Genomic DNA, 24,852 nt, shown 5'->3' on the forward strand with positions numbered 1-24,852 from the left:
ACCAATAAAACCCGACTTTGAAGTAAACAGATTATTCAGATACATCTTATATTGATGCACCAATGTTTTAAAACCTGAAAATCTGAATTGCCTTAACATTTCTCATGTAAACAAAGGAATACAGTACTCTATTAATTCAGTTTTTAAAAAAACAGACCCTCTGCATTAGGTTCACAAACCAAACAAAAGTTTGTTACAATTAATTTAGTGTCAAGTGTTTTTGGATCTCAATATCGTATCGATAAGCCTCGATATCGATTATCGATATCCCAAGGTCGATCCATAATAATGTTCGATAAATGAGATTATAATTTGAATCCCAATTACACCGCCTAAGAGATCACAGTTTCCTGGACTGGACATTGATGGATTTGCAGGATGTATTCCAAACCAATTAAAAGAGTCATTTATTTGTCGCCATGACAATTTTGTCTTCAAATGTATTGCCTTTTCAAGATTTAAATAGCTTCAATTATCTATGCGACCTTGGCAATAGACATTTGAAAATGTATTCAACAAGAGGAATTCCTAAGGTTTTAGGAATTCCTCTTGTTGAAATGAAGAATACGTCTACAAAGTTAGAATTCATTAACAGTGTTTAATGTAACTTTATTGGGCTTTTTATGTAACGAATATTCATGTCCAAGAAAACATTGGCTCTTGGTACTTAAAAGGAGGTTACTTCGAAAAATAAGAGGTTGGTTTGTTTTTACTTAGCACATTGTAGTCGTCACTGTACGCGATTCACTATTTCTGATATCACGGACGATAATAATTTTAATGACAAAATTAAATGTTAACAAAAACAATCATAACTTTATTTCCTTCATCAAACAACAACACTTAAAAACTATTATCTTTTTTAACAAAACAATTAAAACATGACTTTTTATTTATATGAATGAGCAAACAGTCTTCTGTCAAAATTACAGTGAAATACATATTGAGGTTTTTAATAAATGATTATTCATAGTACGCCAGTTTTTAACCATACAAAGTACAAAAATGCATAAATATCAAGATCAATCTTAGGGCTTGAACAACTTTTATATTTTTTAATTTTATTACAGTATGCGAGATGATTCTTTTCGTCACTTTCTTTTAAGACCACGTGTATGTCAAAGAAATCGATTTGGTACATTTTTATTTCTTAATAAAATCAGTCAATTAAAAACAAATTCTAAACATATTTTTTTACCATCAAGTATATGGGTGACAATTACGGGTTAGACATTGACTATACAATGGTAATAGACTTTAAAATACTTCAAAACCACATCGAATAATTTTTTTTTATGTTTGCGTATCCGTGGAGATTAAAAGAGGTAATCCCGGTGTATCAGTCAATCGCAAGTCATTAAAGTAGGATTAAAGTTTGTTTACTATCAACACATCAACAATGATTCAGACGAGAACTAACCAGGAACGTCCTTCGTATACTTGACGGTTTTATCCTTAAATATCTACTCTGCTAAAACATACGTAAACAATCGTGATTCACCAAACCTTTCACCTTGAACGTACTTAAGTTGCTGTATTTGTTTAAAACCCTGCACAATACGATAATGAGCCAAAAGTAACAAACGATACTTAACGATATATTAACCACTTTACGAGTTAATTTATACATACTAGAGGTCCAGTAGTCGAAAACTCGACCAAAAATATGTAATGTGCAGACTTTTTTATTTTCACCCCACGCTGTAAATAAAACATGTGATTGGAATTTCTTTAATTTGTTTTGAATTTCTGTTTATGTTTCGTTTTTATTTCGTCACCAGCATGGCATTCCTTAAGGCATATGTTAGTATTTAAAAAAATGTAATTACATATTTTGTGCTTATGTTTGAACATTTTTAATTTATAAAGGGATCTACAGGAAAATATCTTTCCAGTATGCGTAGATTTTCACTGCAATGCACACGAGCTGAGAAAAAAGGTTTTAAAGAAACATGCTTGCCTATAAATATATAGATTTCAAATATGCTTTAGTATTATTTATTATTCAATTAACGAACGTTGCCAAAATTAACAAACGATAAAACTAACCACTTTACATGTTAATTTAGATAACTCTAAAATATCCTTAGTGATGTTGCATTATTCGATAGAGTGGAATACAACTATGCAAAAGTTAAAAGTTGTATTTTTAAGTAACTGTATTTATCGATTTAATCTGAATAATCCAATAAAATCGATGCAATAAAAAAGGATAAGTTACATTAACCTAACCCTCAAAATTTTATAAATTTAAAGTTAATTATTGGCTGTTATAAGCATTTTAATTGTTACATTCACTGCCGATTCTTCAAAGTAAACACTATAAAATGACTAATCAAAATACATTAACTATTTGCCTCTCAAACTTTGCAAGGGCCTTTTCCGTCAATTCACTACCACTAGTTTTAGCGCCATAGATTATTAGCAATAGAAGTGGTAATGAATTAAACTTTGGTTAGGTTAGGTTAGGTTAGTATAGCCTTTAGTATAGCCACAGACTATCTAGTCTGTGGTATACAGTTAGAAACCCCTAAGCTAAGCTAACTTAACCTAAAACTACATTCCACTAGTGGTAGTGAATTAACGGAAAATGTCCTTTGGCCGATCTCTAATTTTGAGTAAACTACTCTAAAAAGTACCATTTATTTGTCATTAGGCTAATTGATAATACTGCCTAACAAACGGTCGACGGTAAAGAGTAGGCCTTAAGACGATTAGTTTTCCGTTCCAAAGAAACATAAAAATGCCAATATCAACACAAACACAAAATAAAAATCACTGACGCCATTATTCCCACAACAAACAACGCTGACATAGAGGAATGAGGATGCAGATTCAAGGCAAAGAGTATTAAATCGCCCTTGTTAGGACGTATAAAAACACAATTAAAGTTTCAGCGTCCGAGATCATGCATCAGCCTAGCGTCCACGAGGAAAACTGTGAGAAAACCTTACATAATTGATAAACTGATTGGCTTTTAATCTTATATTTCTATATACTTATTGTGATTGGACAAAACAACGCGTGTAAGTGGTTGTGTAGGGCGGCGACGTTTAGCAAAAAGTACAATAAGTAGTTTGGAATTCAGCAATACGTAAATGAATAATAGTACGCAAATTGCGCTATGGGTCCAAAACTGGTTTCTGAGGCAAAATGAGTCCAGTCAAGATTCTATTTGTTTAGAACAGTTATTAGGTAAATAGAGGTAATTTACACTAAATTTGTTGATTTTACATCTACACTTTAAAGAGGGATTTACCTACTAGTCAAAGTTGTCAAAAAGTATCCTATTTAAAATACTTTTCATAAACTGTTTAGTCTGTTATTTACAATCAACATCATCTTCAACTCCACACATTACCAACTCATGTTAATGGTTAAACATTAAACTACAGGAACAGCTGTAAAATAACAATTCACATATTATTAAGCCATTATAAAGAAAGTTGGTCAGCATAACTCGGTCCTTGAAAATAGGCTCTAGAAATAAATTAAACGTGAGGGGCCGAAGCCCTAGAGGAAATTACCCTTTTAGTTACCGTTCACAGGTACGCTAAGCTTTAAAATGACACCTCAATCGTAAAGTTCTGTTAAGTAGGACGGCTGGAAAAGGGGTGTTACAGGGAAACCCCTTATTTTAAGTATACCGGGTGTCCTATTATACTCCCCTCTTAATTTCGAACGGCTATAAACAACTATATTAAAACGGCAACACCTATCAACCAGCATATCATTTTAACATGCTTTAAAAAATAAAATAATACTACTAATCCGACTTTGATTCGACGAATTTTCAAAAAGTTATGGCAAGAAATGTGGAGGAACCGGGAGAAATAGAAAGAAACGTTAATTTAACTGGAACATTACATTCCATCACTTTTATTCTTTTCATGGCTGTAAATTTTCAAATAAACTACAGTACACGTGACCATGGTGATGTCACCCACTTATTAACATGATTTTGAATTTCATCGCCCACCCCCAATTAGGGGTTGGTATTAAAAAATCAAAAACCCCACCAGCAACCCGATGACTACTCTATGATTATATTTGAAAGTAAACACTTTAAATGTTAGAATTGTAAAAGATTCTTTTAGTTAATTGGTCGACTAACATGAGACGTAAGAAACGTTATTGCAAGTGTAAAATCGACAAAGTTTTAAAATTTGTGACAAGGTAGGAAATAACGTTCCCAGAGTCAGATGTAGAGGTTTTAGAGCATCCTTTTCCTTTCACAGCTCCCGTCGATAGGCACGACACTTGAATCACAGTTAGTCTTCAATAGGAACAGTCAATTATATTGGGGGAAAGTCGGAAATGTGGGAAAACGTGATGGAGAAACTGTCAGGAACTAGAGACTGCGGTATGCCTGGTTATGTGGTTAATCCGACGACACTGATCTGGAGGCCGAGCTTGGCTAAGAGAAAGGGTATTTGCTACTAGTGAAAAACGTCTAAGTTTGTAAACTATTAATTGTCTTAAGACTGTGTCAAATGTTAAGTATCACGTGCAAAGCTATAGTTATTCTTTTGGTGGCCAAGCTTAGCTCAAAGATGAAATATATCCAATTCACTCTAACATCGAGAATAATATAGTTGAACAAGTATTTTATTGAGTTTTTCTACTGAAAGTGAAAATTCCCAGTGTGTTATTTTAACGCTTGGAAGGAATTAGTTTTTTGTGATAAATGTTTATTGAGTAGCAAAATTAAAAGTAAAAAAGTATTGGTATTCGATTGTGGACTTTTAGGACAGCGAAGTAATTTCGGTGTAGCTTTGTCCCTAAGATCAGATTTTTTATAGCCAGGACCATTTAGGTGGCAAAAATAGGATAATTCATTGATTAACCTGATGTTAAAGATTTCAAGAGTTAATGGTTTGTTCCTATCTCCTTTCATCTAGTTGTATTCTACACTTTAAGCATCGTATTTCGTAATTGTAAGACTTTGAAGAATTATTCAAGATGGTGCTTGTGCCGTTGTAAAAGGCGGAGTTCTTATATAGACAGGGTGTACAGATCCTGTACTCAGGTTGAGTAACCAATGCTGTACCCGCAGTGTTAATAGGGCTCTGGAAAGTTTCCTGGAAAAGGAACCTACACTAATCCTTTAGGATCACAACAACACTTAACAGAGCTGTTAGAGATAAGATAGATGAGATGAGTTATCAACAAACCTTGCAGATCGCGACACGTGAGAAGGTTGGTCAGCTGTTTGTAAACAATACAACTATCTCACTCTCTCTCTCACTCCCGTGGCGAGGACATAAGTCTCTCTCTCTCACACACACACACACACATTCATCAAGAATCCGACTGATCATTGCTAAATATAGCGTTGAACACGTGTTGGCAAATGTTGAAACAAAGTGTTAAATTATTGTAATTTTTAAATTTTATGATAATAAGTTTGTTAAAATTAGATTTATTTGCACGAGCGAGAACCAATGTCGTTTCTCTGTGGAGTATTGTCTGTGAACTCTTTTGTATTCCGACAAACTCATTGTAAATTTGCCGCGACCCAGTTTTCAGTATATAACAATAGATTTTAATGATATTTTATAACTTTTAAAAGTCTTTACAGAACTTGCGTATCAGTTGTTTTAACTTTAGGTAGTATCCAAACATTTGTTTTGTTTCTAGAGACGACATTGCTTCTAGAGTGCGATTTTTCATTGTGTCATTTACAATGTTATTGATTATATGACTCCACTTGTACATTTTATTTATTGCCACGTCATACTCTTGGCAGCCTGTCACTGTCTTACATAAGAAATACCACAGTGTTGTATATCCATGACCATGTTCATCATTAACATTAAACTATGTTAAAAGCTTTTAGCGAATTTCCCATATAGGGAATAATTTATTACCATTACCGTAGGTCTCATAGTAAGACCTAGACCCAGGACGGATTTACTTTTTCGTTTTGAGGTCCACAGAGGCCAAAAACATCCTCCGTTCAAATTCATATAATATGTTTATATGTGTCCGTTAGCGCAATAACTCGAGCAAAAATTAACTGATTTTGATGAAATTTGGTACACACGTGTAAACCTACGTTCATTCGAACGAGTTCGCGAACCAGCATGATCAGACTATGGGAACATGGGCTTATGGGGGATTTATGGGATAAAAATTGGTTTTCCCCGTTTTTCAGTATCAGTACTTCTAAATGCCACCCTACTGATACTGAAAAACGGGGAAACCCAATTTTATCCCATAAATCCCTCATACGCGCCTGTTCCCATAGTCCGATCATGCTGGAATAGTTACCGAGTGCGCGCTCAAAAATTAATCGATTTTATGACTCTTCTTCATCATTATCCGTCCAGTTTATTTCCTTCTCTAACATACAATGACACACTATACAATGTAGATACAATATACCATATTATGCAGTAGAGTGTATAGAATGCAGCGTTGGACAAGGTCGGTGCAACAACATTGAGGTCAGTGTCTGTGTTAGCTCCAGTTAGCATCGTACTTGTATTGTGTACACTTGAATTGACTTGACTTTGAGGTCAACCTGTGTCATAATATTATCTAGTTTAGAAATAGGACTGGGGGAGCGAGCCTAGTGGTTAGAGCGCGGAACTTCGGTTCCCGAGGTCCCCGGTTCAAATCCCGCCAAATCACCAATGGATTTTATCCAAGTGATAATGCCACAACTCTTAGGTCTAGTCTGAAGTAGTGTGTAAAACAATCCCAGGCTCGTGCCTAGCGTCCTAGGACAAAAAAAAATATAAATATGACTAGTACAAGATTGAAAGGTTTTAATACTGCAGGAATGTACATTTAAAGACTATAAAATAAATCCCATAAGAACGAGTAATTTGACTGAATTTCACTCAGAGGATGGTTGAAGTTTAGTAAAAATATGTTTTAGGGTAATTACTTTTTATTTTTTAAATCCTAGTTCTTATATTTGTTAACTATTTTCGAATGAATTTATTTTATAAGAGACCTATATCTTCTAAGTATGTCTCTAGTTTGTCGATACCCATATCGAAAACACCATGTTCGATGTATCGCATCGTCTACCGCATCCTCATTCCAGTGACGTCAGAAGCCCATGCAGGTCACTCTGTACGTCAGCTGTTGCTCGGTCCACGCCCTTATTTAGTGAAAAACAATTCTCGCAGTTTAGCGATTTGTTCAGGAATTTATCCTCGTTGCTTATCCTTATTGGATGATTAGCAGAATTAATTGTGGGAACGCAAGGGTATGTTGTTTAATTTAGTTGTTTATTTTGCTATTCTCAAATATAAACCATATAAATAAACAATAAACAAGTAGCGAAAATGGTTAAACAAAGGTGACGTTTCAATAAAACTAGAAACTAAAAGTAATGTGTTCCGGCATAGAAACTATTAAAATATTATTACACGCAGTGAGAATAGTTTATACGTGGTATTTAGTGCGTAGAAAATGGACAAAAGTACGTGCATGGCTGTTAAATGATGAACTTGACTTATGGCCCAATGTCACGGAAGACAAAATACAGAGAATTTTTGAAAATAACCTAAGCGTTAGCTGGCTTATTTCATTGTTTAATTTTGTACAGTGCAAATCCCTAATGGTTTTATTCGATTCTCAAGTTCCGCAACGAACCAAGTATGAACAGTTAAAGACGCCTTTTCCACATAAGTGCCAGTATAGCACAAGTACGGTGTTCCACAAGGCCGAACACTAGATCCCTCTCTGTTGATAATTCCCATATTACACGTATCCATATGGAAGTTACGTTGTCCATGTAACCATTCATTATCAAACTCCCTCAAGCTTGACGTTTAAGGTGGGTTTGTGGGTCACCTCTGGTTTGTTTACAAACCGACATTCTAAAGATGAAAGTTATGTGAAAAAATCTATCTAAAGTATATATAAAATTTGGATACTGTTGTGGATAGTATTGCACTTTATAATGTGTTCTTATATAGTACTTTAAGTGATTCGAATATTTTTATTGTGTTTTAATGTGTTACAACTTAAACTGTACTTGCACATATTTGCGATTCAAAAAATATTTTATATTTTTGTTTGTTATTTGCAAAAGAGTATCAGGCAGAAGGTTTTAACATTCAATCCCGGCATATGGGTTTTTTCAAAAAAATTTTAAGTACGGTAAGATTTTAAAAAGATATTTTTTGTCTCTGCCTTGTCCCAAAGCCGTGGCATGAACCCAAGGTCTCGAGGTTTGGTAAATTATTCATCACATATAAGATTAAATCAATATATATTGGGCAAAAACAGTTAGGGTACCAAGTTTTGAAAATTTTTCTTTAACTAAAACTCTTTAATCTTGTACGTTTAACTTTATGCGAAGTGTTCGTTTTTGAAATGATTATATTTGTTCCGACTTTTCATGAGAGGTTGCTCCATACAAAATTATGCAAAGTAAAATATTTTTAATGTTTCCAAAGGACACAATTTTGACATTTTCCTTGGAGCAAACATCCCTGAAGAAATATTATGGCCAAGATACTCAATGAAGTTTCCAATTTAAATTTTTGTCCAGTACTAGTCCGAGGAATTTAGAAATTGTCAGTTCTTCCAGACATTTCCTTCCTTTAAAATTCTATGTTGAATCTATTTATCACTCTGATATGTAGAGAAAGATATGCACTTTGTCTAATTTATATTTACTAAAAGATTTAAATTCTTAAAAAAGTATTTACATGTGGAAATAGGTTATTTGCTATTTATTAACTCTACAGTTTGATGGGTATTACCAGATACAAGTAAGCTAATGTCATCAGCATATAGACAGACTTTATCTAATAAATCTGGTAAACCCTTTGTTTAGCATATGAACAACAGTGGTCTCAGGACTGATCCTTGTGGAACTGCATTTAAAAATGTTTCAATGATGAAGTAAAATTTGCCTTATTGATGTTTGTGACATAAATTCTTTCCACATATTGTTTTCTGTTAATTAAATACTATTTAAACCAATCTAAAGCTCTTGAGCCTTTGATACTCAAACAAAACAAGATATTTACCAGCTTGGAATGTGACACCCTATCAAAAGCCTTACTGAGGTCCATAAAGACCTTAACATTAGCAACTGAACATGTCTAGTTTATAAAATTGGAGATGTCCGTTGGTATATAAAATAAATAAATAAATAAGCACTAATCACCAACCTGCCGGATTGGAAGCCATGTTGTTCTTTATAAATTAAGTTATTGGTTTCTAGAAATTCTATAAATTTTAGACTCATAGGTTTTTTTTCAAAGGTTTTAGAAGAAGAGGGTAATAAAGATATTGGCCTATAGTTTGAAATTATAGTTGGGTCTCCCATTTTAAAAATTGGTTTAATATTATAAATTTTCAGTTTGTCAGTAAAAATACCGACAATAAAAGAGTTTACAAGACATAACGGTTTTTTAAATGGTCAACTGCTGTTTTAATGATAGGCATGGGGATGTCATCATTTGTCTACAATATTTATTTTGAGGCGAAACAACTGATTCTATTTCTTCTATTGATAGTGGTTGAGGAAGAAAGCTTTTTTTAGTGGCTTTTGTGTGTTTGATCACTTATCACTTTATTGGGTATGTTTGGGATGACTTCTATTTCAAGCATGTTGGCATAGTACTGGTTTAGGAGTGAACTTACCAACCTGGGCTCACTGACGTCTCCGTTTCTATGCTTTAAAGTAATGTTTTGTTGACGGATTGAACTGCTGCCCACCTCTTGATTTTATAATTTTCCAAAAAACCTAGATACAGCTGGTCAACATGAATTGCCTCTCTACTACACATTCCAAAAGACAACTTTTAATGTCACATACATATCCACATACGTTGCACGATATTGTAAACCAAACTTTTCCACTGGAACAATACCTTATTCACTGTGGTGTTTGAGGTCGTCGACCATCTACTGCAAGCTACCATTGACGTGTTAGGCTCAAAATTACAACCTAGAAACCAGTTTTTACGCCTATGACGCAAACGATGCGCTACTAAGTGGCAACCATGATGGCTGGATAATTAAGAGGTAAAAACCTGGCAAGTAGAGTTTAATAGAGACTGTTTTTACAAACGCTGCAAGAAACAAAAAAATTTTTTTATCATTTTTAGACCACCTTATTGGTAATATGTATCGCCAATTTACACAGGGGCTACGCTATAATACATCCATTCCTCACGTGTATTTGTTTTGTATTTTCAAGTTAGTTTGTGGTGAAATCTGCTAGTTTTTTTGTTTTAAAAAAATACACTGATGTGTTTTCAACGACGGAATCGTTTATTAACAAACACCCATCGATGAAAAAACAGGTGAGGCAGTTTCAGGGTTGTTATTCTCATGATCCTACGTGACTAAACTGTATACGATAACAAAGCATGTCGAACAAAATAGTTATGAGAAACTTACGAAGCGATTGTTAAATTAGTGGAAGAAATTTGGTTCTAATCCGACTAAGGACACAAAGAATCTGTGGAAACTCACCAAAAACACTCAAAAGGCAAAGAACCTAAGATCGCACAAATGAACCTAAAAGATAAAAATGTATCAAAACAGACTTATCAGAAAGCGTAGAGTAAAATCCTCCTTAACAATAAGTATTTCAAAATAAACCTTTCCACTTAAAACTATGCCAAACAAGACAATTTAAACTGCTATACAATTATTATATTTTTAAATAACCGAAACCATCAAACAGATATGCAAGGTGATGACTACAGGTAATTCCTCTAATGATAATAAAAAAGGTAAGCCCTAAGTAATACAATATTTTAAATAATTGTCAAATGTGATAAAACTTCCTCAAAACTCTAAGGATCTCTCAAATCACAAAGAAATATTATAAAACTATATAACAATCCCTCCAAATGCATTGGAAAACGTGCAAAAGCGATCGAAGTGTCTTTCTAAGTATAAAGTCTTCTTAAAAGTAGTTCTTTGGGATCAAAGTTTAAAAAACAGAATGGTTTGTAGTTTGGTGGTGGATATAGGCTTTGTCTACATTATCAGCAATACTTGAAGTTTAAAATACATCAGTTTATGCCAATCACGATTTATTGCTAGATTGAACACGTTTTTACGTAACTGATGATATTCTCGTCAAATATGGACACAACCAGATCAAGGCCTTGATAATGAGACCTTGATTTTGCTGATGAAATTTCTTAGATTATTGACAATCAGTTACCACATATAATAAATGAATATATAACCAAAGTTAATTAATAAAATACGCCTGCCACACCACAGCAAACCTGCAGACTAAACGAAAATTGGATTTTTACTTAAATATTTCCTTAAACATGCATTTTGTCAACATATGTTCAGTGTTGTAATTCTATTTATTTTACCATTCATGTCACATTTATGTATTTTTCACCGAATAACTTGTGTATATTTGTATGTTTTTTACTGTTAAAGATCCATTAATTCATATTACCCGTTTGAAAACTACATTCAACGTTTTAAGATTCTTTCCCTTAAAAATTATTTTATGCGTATAATAAAAAAAAATAATATTGATATGTGAAAATAGGTGAATAGCAATATGTGACATAACTTACATCATAGTTTTATGAGTCGATGCAGTCATTCTATTTCATTAGTATACAAAGTCTAAAAAAAACTAGCATTATTTCAAAAAGAGTTGCGTGAACAGAATCTATCATAGGTAATTACGAGAGCTAAATTGTAATGTTTCCGATTCCTGTAAACAACCTCATACATTAATACATTTGCATCTGTAAAAAAAACTTCCTTGAAAAGTCCTGTCGTTTTGTTTATCACTGTCTACATAAATTTACAATTATCAGCTTTAATGATGTCTTTGATGGGGCCTAACGCTTGTAGTTGGGTGGTCTCGATGTAGTTTTACTCACTTAATAAATTTGAATGGGGAATAATTGAATAAATTTGCAAATTTATCAATTAACCTTGATAAAGCCTTCAAACTGTTTGATTAGTAAGCTGCCCCACCTTATTTTTTCACAACGTTGAACATTTAATTTGATACATAAAGCATAATATTATCAGATTGTGACACAGCATTACTGCATTTCAATTACCAACATGTAATATGGAATCAGTTGCTGTTACATATTAACATGCATCATGAAACGAGTTCTCGCTCTGCAATCTGACGTTTGCACAGCTAATTCAAACGTAGAAAATAAAGTGGGTGAATTGAAAGAGAGGGGAAGAGACAGGGTGTGGAAGTGGGAGGGTGTTGGACATGAATGCAAACCCATATATTCGCACCAATCCACCAAATTTAATGCAAATTTGACAAGCAACTTTCTAAGTACATTATAAACAAGAGTCTATGTTTGATTCACAGTATATACAGTGTTTGCCGAAACATGTTTTCTTTGTAATATGTAAACACTTTTAATGGCTATGAAAAGTATTAGTGAGTCAACAATTTCACTCTAATTTTTTAAACTACGACCATTATCAGTTCTTAGAATTGAAAAGCTTCACATAACAGCATAGTTTTACTTAACAACACGGATAACGGACCAATGAGGTTCAAGGATTGAGAGAGAAGTAAAATACCCCCGCCGCAGCAAACCTGCCGTCTAAGCGAATTTCCATTTGGCCGAATTGATTTTCAATTGATCTATTTAAATAACATTAGGTTTAACGAGTACCTAGGTTTGCTGCTACAAGGAAACTAATAAAGTAGTGTGTTTTTAGTAAAATATTGATAGCTTACTATAAAATAAATAAATTGGCCAAGTTTGATCAAAATATATCCATAAACAAGCAAACTACAACATTTTACAATATTCTCCATAAGAATAACATGGGAATTTTAAATTTACAATTTTTTTAGTTTTCTCCGTAACCAATAACCGTACAAAAACACTTTGATATACTGAATTGTTTGTTTTTTTAAGCTCTTTAAGAAGGTTTAGAGAAAATTTGGGAAATTTTGTGTTTTGAGGGTAAAAAGTGAAAAAAACCAATTTTTACCCCATAAAACCCCCCATAAAACCCTGTTCCCATGGTCCGATCATGCTGGATCGCGAACTCATTCAAGTTTATCCCGCCTTACACCTTCAAACCAAATTTCATCAAAATCGGATAAAAATTACTCAAGTTATCGTGTTCACGGACACATATATATATATATAAATCTATATATATATATACCTATATATATATACATATATAAAAATTTGAACGAATGGTGTTTTTGGCCTCTGGGGACATTAAAATGAAAAAGTAGATCGGTCCCGGGCCTAAGTCTTACCATGAGACCTACGGTAATAGCTACTTCCCTATAGGGAAATTCGCTAAAATTGCAATGTGGAAGTAAAACTTCAACTAATCAGCTGTTTACCAATTTAATTGTTGACGATTTGTGCAATTAGTGATTGATACAATGAGTCGTTGCATCAATGTTAGTGGGAATGAGAGGTTATAAACGAAAAAAAAAACCTCTCTTAGAAAGTTTTGAGTAGTGATTATTAGTGTATTAGTGTTTTTAACCCACTACATATGTTTCGCCATATTCGGCATTTTCAAGTGGTATACAGAAACATTAGAAACATTAAAATATCAAATATTAAAAACCGGTCGTAGGTAAAGTAGTGTACGCAACTCGCGTAAATAGTGTTAACGACACGAGTAGAAAATTTGAAAATTGTTTGGCGAGTGTCTTAAAAACATCTACGAGTTACTATGTTTAAAATATAAGAACATAAAGGGAAGTGCTAACGAAATTTAATGTAAATTAGGCATATGTGTGTCTAGTTTTGAACAAACCCTAAACATAACGCCAAAGATCATAAAATGAACTTCTATAACGATACCCCACCACGATAGCCTCACCGTTTTGGTTATTCTACACTTTTCTATAGAAAACCCCACCAACAATCTCCATGTCTTAGAAAACACTAACCCGAACAACAGTTTTCTGGTTAACTCTTGTTACCGTCAGAAAATGTTGGTTTCGCTCAACATTTGAAACACATCTTTTACTAGCACTTCCCTTTTCCTCCGTGCCGACTACTTCCTATTTCCCCCGGAAGCATCCCTCAAGGAAGCCCCCGTGCTGCACCTCCACTGTCGGGTACGAGAAGGCATCTTAATCGCCAAATTACGCCACCAAGGTCCTGCAGAATTCGCAACACGTGTTCCAGGTCAGGGATACTCGGAGTCATCCGGGTAAGTCACATTGTTGATATTCTGTTGTGGACAGAGATTTGCATAAGTTGATGAAATCTAGATGGCCGTAGTTGGCGAATTCGTTGGAGTATACACAAGACTGTGGGAATGACTTCATTCTGCATTTTATATCTCGGAGTCGGTTGTAGAACCACACGTGGCTAATGCAAGAGCTCTTAAAGTTTGTTACTTTTGTGTTAGGAAATAATTTAATTCATCAGTATTTGTCTTATTCGTGATTAGACTAATCAAAAAGTTTTGACTTATAAGCGTGTGGAAAGTTCCTTTTTATACTTTCCTAGGCAGATGGTTGGGAGTAAAGGTCTTATTTATTTAACACTTCGGCATGATACCTAAAACACAGGAAGAAACTAAAACATATGTGCTAGACCGAGGAAACTGGAAGTAGATCCTTCATTCTCACGTCCGTTTATTGTTTAGATATATTTTAGTGTTCTGACTCATAAACTTTTTTATTTTAGGCTGAATGAATCTCAGAATGCTCTAATCTTCGACTACAATACTAGAGGCAAGAGTTTATAAATAGGTCGTTTGATTTAGTTACAATAGTTTGAAAATTTAGTTTAATAACAATATCTAAATGGTAACTAACAAAGGTTTACATCAATCGGAATTAAATATATCTTACAATTGCCTTGTTGTTTTTCGTAAGCATGATAAAGTGCATGTTTATTAGAACCGATGTCAAGTAAAACAACAAATAAAGCACAGAATCACACACATAAACACTATTGTACGATAACATCATTTAACAATGCAATCCACTCACTGTAATTTTGTATTCAAGGTAATGTGGGGATAAACTATTGCAACTATGACTTCCCAACAAACTTAATAACATAATGAGTACGATCAAACAACTGCTATTACAAACTTATAAGTGAATAATGTTTAGTAAATATTTTAAATGGATGAGCATAAACAATAATAATAGTTACACCGACAACACTCTCAGGTGTTTGTAATGTAAACACATAAGATAAGTCAACGACGTACAACTGCTTGTTGATGTATTACCAACCTCAAGACATTCCGATGTTTAATTGAAGTCATTAGAACATTGCTGATAATCATTGACCTACACACCTCTCCTCTTTGATATTCGAACTATTCAAATGACAGTTGGCCAAGGTAAGGTTTGCAATCATTGATTGTAACTCACAATCACTGATTGTCACCTGCTGATTGTACCGTGCAATCGCCAGACATTCTGAGAATGTTGATGATTCTGCTGATTGTATGTAGTAGGCCTACATCAGCTGGATACAACCTATTGTATGCAAGCCCGTATTGTAAAGTTGAATTTGAATAAGGATACTTTATGCCACAGTAAATCTGAAGGTTTTTAGCGAATTTCCCTATAGGGAAGTAGCTATTACCGTAGGTCTCATGGTAAGACTTAAGGCCGGGACCGATTTACTTTTTCATTTTGATGTCCCCAGAGGCCAAAAACACCATTCGTTTAAATTTTTATATATCTATATATAGATATATATATATATATATATATTAATAAATAATATGTAAAATAACATGAGTACCCTTTTTTTATATTCTTTTTTATTTAATAAATCACAACATGTTTCGTCTCTAAGGACATTTTCAAGTGTGTTAACCTAATTTCAAACAAAAATATTATGTTATGAATAAATACAGCTGTTAATTTTGTTAGTACCTATGTGAATGAATGTTTAGTTGTTGGTTTTTCTAACACTTATAATTTTGTTAAATATAGGATTAGTGGTTTGTGTGTGTACTATATTTAAAATGTTGTTTCTGTCTTCTTTGTAGTGTTTATATATGTGAAAATTTTCTTTTATGTTCATTTTGGTTCCTTTGTTAATAATGTCTAGTATGGTAATGTTTTCGTTATAATTTTTTTATGTATGGTCTGTAGAAAGTATGTGTTCTGCAAATGTAGATTTTTGTGTAGTTCTGTTGTTTGATTTAATTGCTTGAATATGTTCTTTGTATCTACTTTGAAAATTTCGTCCTGTTTGGCCAATATAGAATTTTGAGCAGGAACTGCAGTTTAATTTGTATATGCCTGATTTGTCTTTTATGTCTGATACGTTGTTGTTTGACTGTGAAAATTTGTTAATTAAATCAAATGAATTGTTTCTTGTTCTGTATGATAACTTATAATTTTGGTTGTTAAATGTTTTCCTATATGCTTTGTTAAATGTAGTTGAGTAAGGTAGGCATAAAAATTCATGTTTTCTTTCTTCTTTCTTGACATGTTGGTTTTTCATGCCTGCTTTTTTCTTTATCATTTTTTCTACGGTTTTGCTGCTGTATCCATGACTCTTTGCTAATTTTGTGATATGTTCCTTTTCTTCAATAAAGTCTTCGTTACTCATGGGAATGTTGATAAGTCTATCAATATACGAATGGAATGTTGCCATTTTGTGTTGCCAGGGATGATTTGAATTTGCTGGGATAATGAGATTGTTTTCAGAAACAAAATACAAATGTATATATATATATGTGTCCATCCGCACGATAACTTGAGTAATTTTTGTCCGATTTTGATAAAATTTGGTTTGAAGGTGTAAGGCGGGATAAACTTGAATGAGTTCGCGAACCAGCATGATCGGACTATGGGAATGGGGGTTTATGGGGGGTTTTATGGGGTAAAAATAGGTTTTTCCCATTTTTGACCCTAAAAACACAAAATTTCACAATTTCTTTTTAAACCATTTTGTAGAGCTTAAAAAAACAAATAATTTAGTATATTGAAGTGTTATTATGCGCCTAATTGTTACGGAGAAAATTCAAAAAAATTGCAATTTTAAAATTCCCATGTTATTCTTATGGAGAATAAGTCAACTGTTGTAGTTTGCTTGTTTATGAACATATCTTGATCAAATTTTGAAAATACATTAATTTCTTACTAAACCACAGTACCTTTTAACATTTTACATAAAAAAAAACTTTTTACCCTCCCTGTTGCAGCAAACCTAAGTACTCATTAAACTAATTCTGTTTAAATAGTCAATAAATGTGATATTTTTAAGGAGACATTTTAGTTTAAATCCAATCAGGCAAATGGAAATTCGCTAAGTCTGCAGGTTTGCTGCGGCGGGGGTATTTTTACTTGAGTTCAAAGTTGATAAGGTTTGAGTGCGTATGTCGACGTTGACAAAATGTTTATTTTTTATGGTAAAATTTAACAATCGTTGTTTTACACTTTGGTTATGATCCCAGAAGATAAGCAAAAGCTCTCAAATTAGATTGTAACATTTATAAAAGGGTTTTTAAGTAGGTCAAAATACAAAACCAATAGTAAACAACAAAACCTATTTAGCAAAAAGATTTACAAAAACATATTTTATATATCGTCTTCAGCTGATCCATGTGATAAATTGAGGTAGTATGTGTACTATAATAGTTCAACCAACTACGGAGCTAACCAACACAATTGGACTACTCATCCCATTGTACATTTTTTTGAAGCTAGTTTTTCGTGTCTAGCTCATGTCCTATTGAATGACACTGATCTCTTGTGTCAATTAAATTTCGTTTCTATTATCTTAGAGTTAATTTAATGATTTGTGCTTTACTGTTTGGTTATATAACTAGGGGACGAATTATTGTCTATGATTAGATCGTTTTCTTTGGTCAAACGTAGTTTTAAATTAATAAAATAGCGAGAAACAAAATGTAAATCAATCACGACCTCCTACAGTACACCGGACGGAACCAACAATAAAATTGTCTTTCGCTGATCCATAAGGATGACAAATCTACTAAGAAGTATGTTTATGGAAACTAAATCATTGTTACATTGTATACATCATGAAGTTTGCATAAAATACTTAGCTACGGAGATTTACAAGTTTCTTTGTCCTTTATACTTGTAGTTCGAAACTGGAAAAGACCTCTTCTGAATACCCAACAATAAATATTTTTCCAATCTAAGAATATGATCAATTAAGTTACTGGTTGATTTCTTCTCTACGATTCAGAAACTCCCAGCACGAAACCCTCCGTGTGAGCACGGGGTTTTTCCAAGTATATTTTACAAAGCTTTACACCTAAACTGTTTACAACTCCTACATTCCTGGACGAAACCAAAACATCCTCAACGGTTTAAACGGTTCGCGCCGCTAATTATAGATTGGCGTCACCGATGGACAAGATTATAATCACGATCAGCTGGACCAGGAAAACTGGCCACAGAGTAATCGGCACATCCTGTTGTCGGCTTTGCATGGAGTACGAAATTAGAGAACGAGAATCGCAAGATTTGCTGTGATGAATGTGGTATGTTAATTGGTGTTTTGGAAACTATTGGGTAGATCTTTATCAGCGGTTCTCATAATTTATATAATGAACTATTATACCAATTTCCTTAACAAATCACGTGGTTGCTGGTAAAATAGTAAAGTTTAAAAGCTAGATAATGAATACGTTTTATAATTGAATGCTACTTTTCTAAAGGGTTTTATCTGAACATAATTGAATTTAAATCGTATAAAATCATTATGATCTTAACCATGTCTAAGATTTAGAAGGAAAACATAGCCTTGTCTAATGTGGAACGTACCCTCCATATAATGTTGAGTGATAAAATATAAAATCTCAGAATTAGGGTTTGGCTTACTTTTGGAAAGATATTCCTCGAACTCGTTTAAAAATGCAAGCCAAATAATTCTCATCCCAACATTCTAACTATAGTATTTTTGCTTTATCAGTTTATAACATCTTAACTCACGGCCTGTTTTATTCTGACGATCTGCAAAGTGGTTGATTAAGCTTAGACTCCCTTCTGCGGAAATATTCGAAGGAATCTGTAGGGCACTGACTAGTAATAATGTTTTAAATAATTAAATCAATGACACTTACAATTTCCCAAATTAGATTTTAGAACGAACATTGGCATAAATGTACAGATTTGTGTACATATTTTATTTTCTGTTAACGGTAAAAACGAAAATACAAATTAATTATTTTTAAATTTAAAAGATCTTGTTAGCTTTTTTTGTCTGTCCTAACATCATGGCGTTGTTCTGTACAAAACGTTGTTTTTGCTTCGCCTGCAAGTAGTTGGTGGCAAGTATATCCACAGGACTGTTGAATATTTTGCGCTAACCAAGTTGAAGTAGCTGAATTCATTTCATAGGCTAAAATCTATTGCAGACTAATGACTGACAATTATTAATACTTTATTAATTTAAATAGGTACCAAAAAAATAGTTTATTGAGATAAAATTGTTCTAAATGTCTGGAATAGGATACTAGGTGAGGTAAAACCTTTTAGCTATTTGTCTAAGATTTAATTGCAAATTTTTTGTAAAGCATGCTCCGACTGTTCTTGTTACGCAATTCGAATGTAATTGATTATTTTGATAAATCTAAACCTACTCAATCGTTTAGTTTTGCTAGTAAATTAAACTAAATTAATAAGCTAACAATAATAAATAAATTACCAAAACAAATGTGTAAAATGATGATCGGTTACGTTTCCTCACCTTCATTCGTAAATCAGCTGATCTTGTCAGCTGTTTCACATCGATCAGCTGATTACGTCCTGATGCTTATCAAGGTCAAGTTAATTGTGATCTTGTCACCATCAGTTTTTGCCGATCATAGGCAAGACATGCATTAGCATTAGATTTGCAATTTACTTTGATAATAACAATAAATCTCAAAGTTGTCGCCGCCCGTGAGACCTTGAAACTTGGGATTTTCCTCGATAATAATGGAATATCAGATTATTGATTAGGTACTAAATTGTGCCTGAATACTTAAGAAGATTGCTTACTTTGATGTAAGAAATCTATTTTTATGTGATCGCAATGTATCTAATGATAAATGGAGAAGTTTTTCTCTGATTTTAAATTGTAATAATATTTTTTATTCACAACCTAAGACGACAAAGATTTAACAACTTGCCATATTTGACAAGTGCTATCTTGTAAGCCCTCCTTGACAGCAGTTCTTTATGTTAAAAATAGCTTCTGATGACGAAATAGTGTAAGATGTTGATTTTATATAGGTTGGTCTTAAGTTTTGTGAAAATATTTAGATACATTACTTTCTTTTAACCTTCATTAGGCATTTAACTACAAAATACGAAATACATTTAAAAGAACGCATAAATAATTCACTACTCAAAACAACAACACAAACGTAGAAATGAGATGTTAACCCTACCTTAGTTGTTGATATTGATAATGAAGTATACAGGCAAATGATGAACAGTCCTCTAATGGTAATCCAATCACTAAATACCTACTAGGACACTTCACTATTACTAAACCAATTTACCATCACTTAAAAACACGTTTACCTACGACCGCTTTTTAAAGTAGCCGTTTCAGTTCAGTTCTTAGAATTTAAAAGTTTCACATAACAGCATTATTTACTTTCATAACGGCATAGTTTTTTTACTCATAACAACACGGGTAACGGACCAATAATGATGTTCAAGGATTGAGAGAGAAGAAGTAAAATTGTAATGATTCGAACTTCTACTAATCAGCTGTTCAGGCCAATTTAATTGTTGAGTGATGCATTAGTGTTTGGTAGTGTTTCGTTGCATTATAAACGAAAACATAACCTCTCCTAGAAGCTATGAGTAATGAAAACACTGTCGTAGGTAAAGTAGTGGACGCAACTCGCGTAAATAGTGTTAACGACACTCGTAGAAGTTTTTAAGGCACTCGCCAAGGTTCGTACCTTAAATTTTCTACTCGTGTCGTTAACACTATCTTTACGCAATCGTTACCACTCACATTGCACTATCATGCAGTGACAGTAAAACCAAGCTTCCACAAATCTCGCTTAAACACGTTTTAAACTCAAATAAAAAACGCACTTATACCGTAAAAGCGGGTTCTCAAAAGTAATAAATAATATTAATCATGTTAATAATCTTTTACAAAGTTAAACTAAGAACAAACATTGTGACTTTGAGTAAAATATCCCGCGGTCCAACCCGACGAAGATTTTCCGAAACTGGCGATGGAAAAAACTAATTATCAAACACTTACACAATAGGAAACTTTTTAGGCACCAAATGTGTGAAGTACTTTTAGTAGATAGACGACGTAATGGTTAGCTTCGAGTGGTTACAGTTCTTGCCTACGTCAGTAGCTTTTTGTGGTCCGAAACTGTATCCAGAAATTATTGTTTTCGACAAAATTTTCGAGTTTCAGTTTTGAGTGGTATATCGGTTTTGGGTCCCCATGAGCCCAAAAAAGTGGTTTTCAAAGTGATGTCTGTATGTGTGGATGTGTACAGAGCTACAGACCACACTTGTAGTCCGATTTTTATGAAATTTGGTACGTTTATCTATGGTATCTCCATGATGTTTTTCATGTTTTTTAAAATTTTGACTTTTGACTGAATGGGGATTTTCCCATAAAATAACGGAAAAACGGATTTTCTCAAGAATTGCTATTCAAATTAATGTGTTATTGTCCTTATAATTCTAAACAAAATAGTGCAACCGCTGAAACAATTACAGTTCAAAAGTTACTGCAAATTTTATAATTTTCCATATAAAATATCATAAATACTCCCACCGCTTTCCCATGTTTAATAAACATTGTTGATAAGCTAATGGGAGAAAGTATGTGTCAGACTACTGATACCATTTATTAAACATATATTTACACGTAATAAACCAAAAGTCATAGCATTTGGAAAACTCAGTTACATTATGAGGGTTTCAGTCAAGCATGGAATGTATCAACAAAACAAACCAAACTCGTAAGCTTGAAAGGAAAGTTTCCTGAACTTTTGAAAACTCTTTTCTTTATTGCTGTTGTTGCAGTGTGCAATTTTATAGGATCAGCACAAAATCAACCCATACCTTCTCTAAAGTATATTTGCTTTTGCTTAGAACTTTTCAATGATTAAACACCACCATTGATAAAAACTCTTGTGTAATAACATTTTGTATAGTATCGTGTTTGTGTAAGTTACCAAAGTTTTGATAGGTTTTTAAAACATTTTACTAAATAAACCATGTTTATAAGATTGAAGTTTCTATTTTTTACTAGACATTAAACATGTATTAACAAATTCCATTGTTTATCTTATCCAGTTTTGTAGAGGGCAAGTGATGCAAAGGAATGGTTACTATTGAAAAATGTCTCTTGTCCCTCCCAATTAAGATTCCAAAGGCATCCCAACACCGGCAGACGTCTTTCTGCTATTAATTTTACATGCAAGGTGCAAGGGTAAAACTTAAGGGCAACCTGCAATCGATCCTAATAATTGTTAATGTATTGAGGTATTCAAGTCAGTTTTTCACCAACGGTTCCTATATGTCACCAGACTAATGTACTATTCGTTGTTTCTGATGTTGACTGTTTGTTCCAGAGAAGACATGGAGAAAGTCAACATCAAGTTCCATGACAACGGAACTGTCTCCTTCCAACATCGCAAGATTCTGGAGTTCATGCCGGAGTTGTCTGTCGATAAAAACCTGAGAATAGTCGTTCCAAACATCCCTCTCCTGGTGAGTGCACGCTTTTGGATTTAACAATTAAAAATACTTTCAGGGATTTATTTTGACCCGGCGATTGGTACCAATAATCTGATTGAGTTAAATTATGATCACAGTTTCAAGTCTCAACCGGTCCCAAAGTGGTATTGACTTTCAAGCTGAACAAGACATTTTATTTTAATAACTCAATTATTTCTGTTCTTAAGGCCAAAAATTATCTTTTGCAGCTCTTTGACCTACATAGTGTTCAATCATTCAATTTAAAGCTATGTAACTATTATGACAAATATGATGTTTTGGTATTTTGCTGAAAATAACCTTTAAAGGTGTAACCCACAACCTTGCACCTGCTGGAAGTTCAGCTGTTAGCCTTACTTTATGCAACCCTCAAGTACATGTTTACTTATCACCCCTGACACTGCCAATTTTGTTTTTCCTACAGTTACCTGACAAAGTGAGCTTCCTTGCACTGATTATAGCACGCCTATTAAAGTAAAAAAGGGTAAATCACTATGACTGGTAAACATAGACCAGTCTCCTCCAGTATTTGAAAGTCAATCGAGGATAGCATTATAATAGATTATGTAACGGAATTGTATATGTAATTTCAAATGTTGCCAGATCTAATTCGGTAGGTATCCAAAAGTTTATAGTTTAATCTATGCTATACTCACTATTGCCCTTTGTCTGCAGACACTCACCTCCGGCAGCAATCAGCTGGGCAGGTTTGTGCAGACTTCACTCTCCGTACTACTCAGGTTCATGGGCGGAATGACTCCCTTCAAGGCCGTGTCAGCAGAGGAGTTGGTGTTCGGCTACGATGACCCGCTCACCTCACTGGCTAACAAGTTCTACCCCCGGGGCAAGCGGCCGCCCCGTCAAATGGGGCTGCTACTGGGGGTTAGTACAATAGTACAATAAATAAACATAAATCAATTTGGTACAAATTGTTTCCAGAATCTTTCTCTAATCATGACCAAAATTAGCAGAATAGTCGGTTATGGAGTGTATATTAACTTGTTTTACATTTTTACTTTTGAATTTGGTAGGGAAAATTGTTTTTGACCACAAATAAAGGAATACATGATATCAAGCATCACACACAATTTAGCGAGTCAAACAGATCCGTGATGAAGGAGAGAGCTGGAGCATAAAAATGCTCACTCGGTGGTATGTTGGTTTACATGGAATTGTAGTGCAGTTTGTTGTAATTGTACTACTTCTGCTGCATCTTTGGCATGCTGTCTACAATTACCTATAAGCTACTGCTACACCAACCCTACTATTTTCAATCATTTGGAAATTCCTCCTTCTTGAATATCTATTCGATACCATTTGGTCTTCATTAAACATTGTGAGCTTACTTCACAGAATATACAATTACATAAATGACATGTTTATTTCAAATTTTTATAAAATATAGGAAAAGAGTGATGAATTACTATAGCGAAAAAGGTGATTTCTTGGAATTTAGTGTTACCAAAACAATTAAAAAGTACTAATATATTGCTACTACATCAATATTGCACTAATGATGTAAATGAGGGAGTCAAATGATTTGAACACAATTCAAACAATCTTATAACCACTTGTTCCACTATCAAGTCATTATTCTTAATGCATCTTTTCTTTGTTAGCTCTTAAGAAGGTATTCTTCCATGAAAATAATCTTTGAACCCTTAAAAAAACAGCTCTCATTAATAATCTACTTGTCACTTCCTGCTTACAAACCAAACTGATCGAAGGTGGAATGTCAACCTTCATTGCATTTTTTCCAAACCTCATCCATCCAGAATCCACACTGCAGGTTGTGAATGAGTTACATGATTAATCCACAAATTCTACTATCCTGTGCCATTCCATAAAGTATTGTTGCTGTTACAGAGGAACGGAACTCTGGACGAGGTTTCCACCATCAACACAGGACACAGAGGTATGGAGTACTTCGGACTGCTGGACAAACTCAATGGCCTTGACCATCTACCCTTCTGGGAGGATTCACCCTGCAAAAACATCAATGCTTCAGAGGGTGAGTTTAGTGTGTCTATTGAGGATAGGTCATTATGTCATTCGGTAGATTGAAATCAAGTAGCATACAAGTTACGATATATATTTTGTCAACTCTCACAACATGCCATTTCAACCTCAAATTTTTATTGAAGAACTCTTTTTCTCTTTAATTTATGTACAAAAGGCTTCTTATGCTCTCCAATTGATGATGTCCATCT

General features: G+C 33.6%; 1 protein-coding gene across 3 annotated transcripts in view; it reads left to right on the forward strand.

Moving 5' to 3' along the window:
• LOC128999846 (scavenger receptor class B member 1) overlaps positions 1–24,852 on the forward strand; it is a 160,028-nt gene that overhangs the window by 128,687 nt on the left and 6,489 nt on the right. For all 3 annotated transcript variants that reach the window (XM_054426555.1, XM_054426554.1, XM_054426556.1), the window contains 3 exons: positions 22,498–22,636; positions 23,318–23,524; positions 24,509–24,653. In XM_054426555.1, coding sequence (XP_054282530.1) covers positions 22,498–22,636; positions 23,318–23,524; positions 24,509–24,653 — 491 coding nt within the window. The remainder of the gene's footprint in view (positions 1–22,497; positions 22,637–23,317; positions 23,525–24,508; positions 24,654–24,852) is intronic.

The sequence above is a fragment of the Macrosteles quadrilineatus genome, unplaced genomic scaffold (genome assembly GCF_028750875.1).
Source record: "Macrosteles quadrilineatus isolate MER2022 unplaced genomic scaffold, UCM_ALF_1.0 Scaffold_8__2_contigs__length_117827958, whole genome shotgun sequence".
Classification (NCBI taxonomy): Eukaryota; Metazoa; Arthropoda; class Insecta; order Hemiptera; family Cicadellidae; genus Macrosteles; species Macrosteles quadrilineatus.